The sequence below is a fragment of the Nomascus leucogenys genome, chromosome 13 (assembly GCF_006542625.1).
Source record: "Nomascus leucogenys isolate Asia chromosome 13, Asia_NLE_v1, whole genome shotgun sequence".
NCBI classification, from domain to species: Eukaryota; Metazoa; Chordata; class Mammalia; order Primates; family Hylobatidae; genus Nomascus; species Nomascus leucogenys.
The window spans coordinates 61536257-61547170 of record NC_044393.1 but is presented as its reverse complement, the minus strand read 5'-3'; the positions used below and the strand labels follow the sequence as shown (position 1 = coordinate 61547170).

General features: G+C 39.9%; 1 protein-coding gene across 2 annotated transcripts; it reads right to left on the bottom strand.

The window, feature by feature from the left end:
- Window positions 1-801: 801 nt before the first annotated feature.
- LSMEM1 (leucine rich single-pass membrane protein 1) lies at window positions 802-10838 on the bottom strand. Of its 2 annotated transcripts, none has more exons than XM_003261203.3 (4): window positions 10709-10838; window positions 6734-6865; window positions 4634-4762; window positions 802-1880 (listed from the first exon to the last, which is right to left on the bottom strand). In XM_003261203.3, the coding sequence occupies exons 2-4, from the start codon at window positions 6858-6860 to the stop codon at window positions 1741-1743; spliced, it is 396 nt and encodes a 131-aa protein (XP_003261251.1). In that variant the 5' UTR covers window positions 6861-6865; window positions 10709-10838; the 3' UTR covers window positions 802-1740. The 2 variants fall into 2 exon arrangements, with proteins under 2 accessions (XP_003261251.1, XP_004090244.1); XM_004090196.2 differs by lacking the exon at window positions 10709-10838 and adding an exon at window positions 10350-10698 and having other exon boundaries at window positions 803-1880.
- Window positions 10839-10914: the final 76 nt, after the last annotated feature.

Genomic DNA, 10914 nt, shown 5'->3' with positions numbered 1-10914 from the left:
TGGAAGTTGTTAATTTGTGAATCGAATACCCAATACCAGGAGTTGTGGTGACTGAAGTCTTCCAGGCTGTGAGGGTCAGAGGCATCACCACACCTCTGTCTGTGCAATACAGGCAGGACAGTACAGATAAAAAACATCGGCTCCAAAAAGATGAATAAAATGATTTATCAGACACTATTTTATGTTGTAAAAACCATAAATTTCTTGGAATAAAGGTTATCACTGGGGATGAAATATATCCCCTGTTTAGATATTAAAGAGAGAAAAGTATAATAAGGCATACAGAAAGGAAAGAAATAAGTGGTTTTTTTTCAAAGAGTTGTTGCATCAGATCATCAGTTTCTGAAACAACTTTACAACAAATCGTGATAACAAATGATTTTTGCCATACCCTATCAATAGGTCAAAAAAGATTTTCCAATAACTGCAAATTTCACATTTTAACAATGTTCTGCATGATATCTATCAATTTTAAGAAAAAGAGTATCAATACAAATGGTTTTTGAGTGCAAAACTGGATAAGCAAAATGTGTTTATTTCATTAACTATTTAGTATTGTAGGGTGCAGGAAATCAACATGGCACATGGATACATATGTAACAAACCTGCACATTGTGCACATGTACCCTAAAACCTAAAGTATAATAAAAAAAAAAAACTATTTAGTATTGTAAAGTGAATGCTTAATACCCTGGTAAACCCAAATGTTTTTGATCAATCCAAAATGATAGAATCATAATACTTCTTCAACTGACTGGTAGAATATTTTTATATTAAATAAAAGATTTTCTAAGACTCATATGCTTTTTAAACTCATTTATTTCACACTGTACCTTATGTCATATGCTGTGTGTCTTACTTTCATTGCTGGAACTAATGCAGGTTCCAAATATTCTAACTACATAATTTCCTAGCGTAATTTAGCAAAGGCCACAAATCTATCAGATTTCTTCCAAATCAATCAGCACGGGACCAAAGTGGTTTTTTCATGAGAAACAAAATACACAAAGCTTATATAATTACATATAACTGTCCATCTCCTTTCTTTATCCTGCACTCTTATGTAAGCTCCTCTTGAGTAGAGTGATTTGTACAGAGTAGGAGCTTAATAAACATTCGTTGAATTAATTAGGCTTTCCCTTTTGACCCCCAACCCCACATAACTACTGCTCATGTTTTCACCAGCAAACACCAGACAGCAACTAGCTCTGGGGCCCACCCATCGCTGTCCCTGGGGAAATAGAGTCAAAGTCTAATCACCTGAGCAGAATCCCTCTTATTGAAAAGAGTAATCACCTGGTTCCCTTCAACACATAAAACTCAATGAATTTCTCAGGCTTTCCCAGACATCTGTAGAGGTGCATGAGGTGTCATGAACTTCACTGACACGGTGAACTTGTTCTGGTGGCAAAGCTCCTTCTGTAAGAAGTTGGACGTACATAGTCAAGTTATCTTGCTTTGTTGATTCTCCTCCCTGCTAGCTGCCTACCCCATTAAAGTTGAAGCGCCCTACCATAAAAGGGGGCTGAGACAAGTTCACCCCTTTTTAGTTGCTATTCCCATACCCACTTGCCTTGGAGTTGCTCCCATTTTGCTGCAGAAAGTGGGCCCCAGGGGTGGGTTCCCTGACCAGATCATCTGTTGCCTGAAGAAGTGCACTTTCTCAGTTCCTAACCCTGTACACTCCCAGGAAAGTACGAAGCTCAAGGTGTTAGCAGGTGCTTTCAGAAAATCATTTCTTTAGTTTTGTTCAGAGTCCAGTTGGTTGAGTTGGTTGAGTCGCTTTACGATCATGTTATTGATTCTCTTAAGATCATCTATGTCTTTTCCTTCAGCTGTTAGTCTTCTTGACACATCATCCATCTTGTTTCCAGTTTGAACTTCAAAACAGAAAACAGACTGTGTTACATTGGTTTCCACTGTGTTCCACTGAAATTCATCAGATCCCCATGTTGGTGCTCAGCTGATGCTGAAAGACACTCTTGGTAAATCCCCTGTTCCCATATCCACTCATGCCAGAAGCCCAGGAGAGAAACTGGTGAAGGCTGAAGTTGCCTATCCAGTGAATTGTTTTTACAATCTCTTGGTGCCAACCTAGACTACCTTTGGCAACTTCACACCAATTATAGCTAAAAAAGACCTTGCTGTGAGCAACCAAAGGAAACTGTCAGCATGTTTGATTATCCTCCCAGAAGTGATTGCTATGTTGATTTATTTTGAGACCCATTCTCAGAAAAAGGTTTTTGCTCTTCATTTGAGAAATTACATTCTTTGGGTTCCAGCCTATTTTGACATAAGTCTGCTTGTTCTGAATTACCAGCCCAAAATGAATGTGTAATAATTCTCCCTCAGACCACCCATTAGAATGGAACAATATTTTCCAAATACACAGGACCTTTGGCAATAAGATACAGAACGGAACACTTTGAGGTTTGCTTATCAGAGTTAAATTTTCTAAGATGGCTAGAGGAAGGATTTAAGATAATAAACTTAATGTATCTAACACAGAGCAATTATCCAATAAAAAGACACACTTCTTTATTCACCTGATCTTTCTGTTTCTTATTTAATATGACTTTGTTGTCAATAAAAAACACTCAAGGCAAATATAAAATAAATCCTATTCATAAAAGTGGAACATAGTGATGTTGATAAAGTACATAGTCTTTGATGTCAAGTGGAGCGTCCTTGAGCCCCAGTTTGGCACTTATTAGCAACATGACCTTGGGCGCATTAATAGATCTCTCTAAATCTCAGTTTCAGCATTGGTAAAACCAAAATAATGATGGATTTGGCTGGGCACGGTGGCTCACACCTATAATCCCAGCACTTTGGAAGGCCGAGGCAGGAGGATCACCTGAGGTCGGGATTTCAAGACCAGCCTGGCCAACATGGTGAAACCCCATCTCTACTAAAAATACAAAAATTAGTTGGGCATGGTGGCTCACACCTGTAGTCCCAGCTACTTGGGAGGCTGAGGCAGGAGAATCGCTTGAATCTGGGAGGTGGCGTTGCAGTGAGCTGAGATCATGCCACTGCACTCCAGCCTGGGCAACAGTGAGATTTCATCTTAAAAAATAATAATAATAATAATAATGGATTCTACAATACAGAGTTGTTATGAGGTTGTGGGCAAAGAGGTATCAAGGGCTTAGCACAGTGTCCGGGACAGAGTAATGACTCAATATATAGCATTCAGTATTATTTCCCTCAATCTTGCTACTTATCTCACAGAAAAAAGAATTTGGCAGAGGGTTGTTTACGTGTCTGTAGACATACCTAAAATTTCCTAATAGTTTAATTCGGTCATTACCCCCAGGCAGGTGTGGCAGGATGACATGCCCAGTATTAATTTATGTTGGAGTAACGGTTCAGAATACTAGCCCATGTGCTCTTTCTGGCATTGCTGGTTCAGTAGCCAAGCCTCCCCTAATTGATCATCAGATGCAAGTTTGCAACTATTGTAAAAATAGTGCACATGTTAGCTTCTAAATGCAAAAGGTCATCAGCCCGGTGCAAGAGAAGCAATTAAACATGACCCCTCCCTCCCAGTCCCAACCCTTTTCTCCAGAGGCTAGATAAAGACCTTCAAGCTGCAAGGAGGGAGGAGTCTTTGGGGGAGGAAATAGGATTGGAAGCGGTGAAAGGGTCATCATGAACTCTGCCCACCTGTCTCCTCTCATCGTCATCATCACCTCTGCCTCCTCTAATCCTGAATGAAATTAAATTAGAGCCCTTCCAAAGGCTACAAAGCACTCAAGGGTGAAAGAAATGACAGTGCAGTGCACCCAGGCAAAAAGGTATCAAAGATGACACCTTCCCTTAGGCTCTGTCTGCTCTTAAGTCATCTGGAAGAGAATCAAAATAATTCCAGAAGAGAGAGGAAACTGGTGGGCTCTGTGGGAATAGGCAACGCTCAGAACGGGAGGACAGCACCACAGGTGGACAGCACCCCTCCCACATCCAAGGCAGAGAGGAGGGTGGTGCTGAAGGCTTGAAGGATCTCTTGACTGAGAAGCTGAGGTGGGGGAGCCTGAGTCACCACTCAAGGTCACAACATGCATGGCCCAGGCCAGGAGCAGACAAAGCAGGTTATATTAGGAGCAGGTTGCCTGGACAGGATCAAATTGGAAAGAAGCCACCTTTATACATCTCCAACACTGTCTCTGGGGCCTTACACAAGCCCTCAAGTGCTTCTCATTGATGTCTAGGATGATATGCAAGTGAGAAAACCTGGGAGCGAGTTCAGTTCGAAACCTCAATGTTTCGATGTTATAGATCTGAATTTAGTGGAGAAATCTAGGCATTGGATAAAGTAAAGCTAGAATCAACCAGAATAAGTTGCCTTCCTTTGGGCAGCTAGAGGCTCCAAGTGAGAAATTAAAGTGCTAAAGAATTATTTAACATACATATTCATGGACTTCTGGCACTATGGGCTTCTGCAGTGGGTTTGTGCCCAAGGGACCCTGTCCTCAGCCAGTGGGGTTCACTCAAGGCATTCCTTCTTCTTTCAGTGTAAGCATTGATGACCAGGAAGCATTGACTGGAGGGTGCAAACTTTGCGGGAGCAACGTTAACCAGCTATGAATAAACGCATACAAGTAATTAAAAATAAACCTGTGGTGGTACTTACCTATTAGAAATATAACGAAAAAAACCAGTGCCAGGCTGACAATCAGCACAATTAGCAGCCCCACAAAAAACAGACTCCGGCTTCCATTTCCTGAGTTTGTGCCAAGGACTGGGATTTTGTCCTCTAGAGCTAATATGAAACAAACAAAAAACAAGGACAAAAACTGCTCAGCATACAACTTGTCAGCAGAACTGAACAGTACCCCAGTGTTAGACCATGAGTAATGGATACACCCACTTTCCCTCTGACAAGCCTAGAAAGTGACTTCTTTTTTTCTGAGACAGAGTCTCACTCTGTCAACCAGGCTGGAGTGCAGTGGCTCGATCTCGGCTCACTGCAACCTCTGCCTCCCGGGTTCACGCCGTTCTCCTGCCTCAGCCTCCCGAGTAGCTGGGACTACAGGCGCCCGCCACCACGTCCGGCTAATTTTTTGTATTTTTAGTAGAGACAGGGTTTCACCATGTTAGCCAGGATGGTCTCAAACTCCTGACCTCATGATCTGCCCCCCTCGGCCTCCCAAAGTGCTGGGATTACAGGCATGAGCCGCCGCGCCTGGCCATGACTTGTTTCAGGAATATCTTTGGGCACAGAGAAATTTGTGAATTATTTACCTTCTTCTCTATTGGTATTCAAGGAATAAGCAGGGTTAAGCTATCTCCTTAGACCTGTTTGGAAAGTTCTTTGAAGACTGTCTTAACACTGAAATAGCAGAACATGAATTTTTGTGTGTGGGGAGAGGGAATATAGAAGTTAAAGGCTAAGAGTGATAGAAGTTCTATTACCCTTTCCCAAAGTAACCCAGGAGTAAAACAGAGCTGGTTGTGGGACACCTATGCTGGGTGGAAGACTCAACTGAATGCTCTGGGATATCTCCCTGGAAACTTCTTTTATTATAGGAATAGTCGGTTAAGCCTACATCCATTTAAACAAAAACGGCCCTGACCTATTTTGGTTTTTTAAAGCTGTCTTCTGGATGGATATGCTCTGGAAGCAGGGTTCTTTTAAATGCTTTGCAGTTGAACTGAGAATGCAGCTACATTTTATCAATAGCTTGGTTCACTCAAACCAAGAATTGTCTGCATTTAATCACCGTTTTTCAAGGTCTGGTTGCCTAATAACACCCAGATTATTCGTTGCAGTGAATAAGCAACACCGAAACCTGGGGTAGTGGAGATCATTGGATTACTTTTTGCATATTCTCCTACGTTGAATTGGTCCCACTCACTGTGCCATTTGATTATGGACAGATGGGTGGCTTATGTCCCATGCCTTATAAGTACATCCTATGCCATACCCTTCAGCCACTTTTGCTTCCTAATCAAAGCAACAGCATAGGGCTGACACCTGAACTTCTATTGAGACTGACTGCAATAAAAACAGATGAAAATTTGAACTTATTAAAATGAAGAAAAAAGGAGGAACTCAGAAAGGATTTAGACAGGAAATAATAGATATAAATTTGGGACAATAAGTTTAGAGTGCATATGAAACAAATGGCAAGTGAGCAATTAACACTGGTGTTTGAATGTCAGCATTTAAGCTAGAAAAGATGGCACTCAGAGTGATCTGATAAAGTTCATTTATAATATTTAGGAGGCAAGATACACATTTAGTATTTAGCAGATTTTATTTTGCTTCCCCCATCCCCTTTCTCCAACCCTTAATTGCGCAATTTGTAACTTGTAAGTAGAAAATGCTCTGGATTGAGCATTCTCTCAGCAATCTGCTATAAAACAACACTCCTGTGGGAAGTGGTCCCCATCGGTGACCTAGCCATGGTCACTAGGAGAGGGATGAGCCAGCCTCCAGGAGTCCAGCTCTGCAGGCTCCACCCCTTTCCAGGGACAGAAATGCCACAGGATCTCAGAATATTTGAAGTCAAGAGTTCAAATCTTGTGTAGGAGCCAAGAAAGCCCACAATCCTGTCAAGTATTCAGAAAACAAAAGCAAAATTGCCCAACAACAAATAACATTTCCAGTGCCAACCTCTTCCTAATGCCCACTCTGCCCCCACCACACCCACACATCCAGTCAGCAGTGGCTATTTTTAGGTAGCCTAGAAGCTAGGAAGGGCCGCTCTGCCTTCCCCAGCACACATACGGAACAGATGCTGCGATCCGGCTGGACAGAGGTTTAGTTTGTTTAAGTCATTTATGGAATCCACCACATAAAGCTTTCCATCTTCCTGAATGCCACAAGAACCAGTGTCCTGGGAAGAATGAGTCATTGTCCCTGGAAGAAAACACTGATGTTAAAAACAAGAGGTTGGGCTTGTGAACTCAACTTCACAAGAACCACAGCCATCAGGAAGCCAGACAGGCCTATGAAGAACCACCCACAAATAGTATTTTCAACTAAGGCTCTAGAGAACTTGGCTTATCCAGAAAAAAAATATTTCCTTCTGTGGACCACTTTGTAATCGTTCTTTTTGCTTTGCTTGCCAGGAAGCTCACAGTCAAACGTGTGGCCCAATTTTAAGAATTGTACATCCATGTATACCCTGCTTATCTGCAAATGCTCTTTTCTCCTCCTCAGGTGTCTCAGTTCTGCCTATATTTTCCCTGGATCTGTTTTTATTTTGTAACTAATTTTAAAATTTTTCTCTTTTATTACATTGTTCACATTCTGGTGAGATGCCTCAAATCCTTTGTGCAAGAAGACTAGGTAGACAAAATTAAGCTAGTCAGCAGTGGCCACAAAACATTCTGAAAGAAGAGAATATTACCATGAACCATTCTAATTGCAGGAAGCTTTAATAGAAAATTGCAATTTTTATAGCCTCCCTCCATATGGCATATAAGTCCTTCTCTTCACACAATTCCTTTAGCCATAAGATGCTGACGGTGAGTCCCCAAGACAACAATCTTAGCAAACTTAGGTGCTATAGAGAGGAATCCTGCTAGACTTCAGGACCTCTGAGATCTCTTCCACCTGGGTTTCCCTTAGACTGAGGTCACTTATGTAATAGCTTGAGGTTTATTAAATATTAAAAGTAATATTCTCTATTGACAGCACAACTGCAAGCAACACTGAAAATCCTGAAGAGTTTAAAAGGTTTTCATGGAAATGTACCTCTAGCACAACAGAGAACTTGTGGCCATTTAATTATGTGAAAAGAAGGCTCAAGAAAGACAAATTTCAATTACTATAAAAGCTTTTCCTTTCATGGTTATCGAGTCTAATCGTGATAGAGGACGTTTGGATCTAGAAAGGGTGTTAGATGTGCTTTAGCTCCCATCCTTTCCGCAAATGAGGAAATGGAAGCTCGGCGAGGTAAATGCCCAGGATCACACATTTGCCTGGTAGCAGAGCTGGAATCGGGCCTTTTGTTCAGCGTTCAATGAGTCTTGCTTTGTGCTACTTTTCTACATCCCTTCCTAATCCTGCCTCAAGACTCAGCTCAAACATCACTTCCCCTAAGAAGAAGAACCAACCTGTCTTTCCTTTTGCCTTTGCTGGATTCTTCACATTCTTCTATCAGAACATCTATAGTATTTTATTGAATTTATTTGCTTACATCTTTGATTTCCCCAGATAGACTGAAAACTCCTTAGAGTAGGAACCAATCCTATCCTTCAAATGCCCAGTGCCAGGTTTAGAAGTTGGTGACTTATGTTAAGATGGAACGCCTGAAATGTTTATTTAGAATTTAAATCTCACCATTTTCAAAAGAATTGGAGGCAGTTAATAATAAGTACATGAACAGAAATAAGATTGAGGATAAAAATCTTCACGTGATGTCTATCTGGACTCTAGCAAAGTCAATGCGATAAATATGGTGCCTGTGTGTATTTGACAACACACTGTTTACTTCCTGTTACTGCAAAAATTTCCTTTAAAACTCAACTACAGAATGAAGAGCAATATAGAGTTGGGAGAAACCAAATTCAGAGAAAAAAAAAAAAGTATACATCTAAAGAAGATATGGGGGAAAAAAGTATCAGACATTTACTGAGCAATTTAAACTTAGTCTAAAATATTTAAAAAAAAAAAAATTTCCCAGTAATACCTAAAACTACTGGTACTTGTGAAAAATGTGCTACCAGAACCCTAGCTAAGACAGTGAGCTCAAAAAGTCATGGACTAAAAATTTTTTTTAGAGTTAAAACTAAAAAAGTGTGTTTCACTTATCTTGAAATTTTAATTAACAAGAACAAACAATTCCCTGAGTTTTCAGATAAGATACTACCATAGCACTTTATTGACATTACTGAATTCCAAATATACTTCATAGAGCATTCCTAAGGAAATGACTAGATATGACAATTAAAAAAAATTAAAAAGCAGCAGCAAATAGAGTAAAAGGACCTTAGAGGTCAGTCAAATCTTATCCTTTTGCAGTTAAAACCAAGGCCCCCAAATATTCATTCATGCATAGTCACAGATTTTAAAACAATCCTTTTAGATGTGTTTTATATTTTATCATCCGTTTATACTAATATTTGACCAAACAATAATATATGACCAGGAAAAAAAGTTTTATGTGTCACATCACAGGACCACTGTTCCGCACACAGCTTCTATTTTAGGTGTGGTAACTGAAGCATGGTTCATTTTTGGATCTCTGACTTAATAGCCTTGAGCCTTAGCTTCCCCTTCAGGAATGTATCTGCTGTTGCTTAAATTTCATACTGAGGCTTAATCAATGTTTACTAAATAGAGACCTAGCTAGAAAATCATGGCCACAAAAACTGACTTTAAGAGTACAGCTAATAAAATCTCCAAATTACTGGCCTTGCTATCCACTCAAAAGGTGACTCCAAAAAAAACTAAGACAACAACCTAGTGAGCCATGATGTGCTCTGAAAGAAAATGTTTTCTTTAGAGTGAAGTCACAATGTAAATATATGCTATTCCAATATTTTTTTAATGAACTGCAACATGCAAATGGAAAAATAAAGAACTAGCAGAGAAAACTGAGTTGGGTGCTGTTCCAGGGCTCCAAGAGCCTGCAAATGACTTGCAAATGACTCATGAGTCTGCTAGTAAATGGATACAAGATCACATGGCCCTAAAACCAGGCCCCACAGCTGTTTGATACCCAGTAGTTGCTATCTTTGGCATCTCCAAATGAGGGCATCTAGGAACAACCAGCAAGGCTGGAGAAGCCAGTGTTACTAGCAATTCTTCATCACAATAACTTGACCCTCCTCCTTTCAACTCCAGTGTGCAAATTTGCTTATTCACCAAGATTGGCTAAAGCAGCATCCCTTTAACAGAACCCTTTCTTATACCTTGACTGGAAACATGTAAGTAATTTCATTTTCCTCCAGTTTAGATGACTGCTAACAGTTGATTTTTTGTCATTTAAGAATTCTTTGACTATTTACAAATAAATATTCCGACAAATAAATATTCCAACAAATAAAGATAATCGTCTATGAAAAATTGCCTGGTGCTTTATTTTTTAACCACAGGAGCTTGGTATCAAACCATAGCAATAACTCACACCAGTATTGCTTGCCACAAAAACGGAATTATTATAAAAGGGCATAATTCAAAACTAATAAGCAGTGTTACTGAATGAGTCATGGTAATTTGTTCTTTAATTTCATTTCCGAGTCAATGCCTCTTAACACTCAGGAAGTAATTTTTAAAATCAAGTCTAAATCATTTCTATCAAAAATGAAAAACACAGAGCACATGCAACAAAAACTTCCCAGACTCAAGAATCATAATTCAGTCTCAGTGGAGTAATAGCATGCAAATTACTTACAAAAATGTGAGCTTTGACTGCTAGGTTACCAGAAAAACAAAACAAAACAAACAAACAAAAACTAATTGTTCAGAAACGACTACAACAAAACTTTTCTACAAATTCTGTAGTTCTCTCTTTGCCTTTCTTCAGCATACGGGTGCTCCTATGTGGCCCATAAGCCCCAGCATGAAACTGTTGGTCTATATTGTGTTAATTTAGCCAAGCAGTGTAAGATTCCAAATCCTGACTTTTTTCATAATGTCTAAGGTTTTTAGTAAATATATGACTAAAACTATGCTTTAAAAGGAAAACAACAAAAAAACACCATGCCCTGATTTAGTTGGTAATTGATGAGGTTTTTATTGGAATGAAGTTACCGTCCTTATCTGGCTGAAGCAACTGTTAGCTGACACCACCTTTCCAGCACTCCTGCCATGGTATGCTTCCATATATAAATATCCTGTAGCAGGCGGAAGCTGCCACTATGATGACTGACTTGCAAACACTCCCGACAAACCAGAGAACTGCAATAAACATTGACGGAATATGATTATGACATCATAACAAGGATGACGGCAGGTCA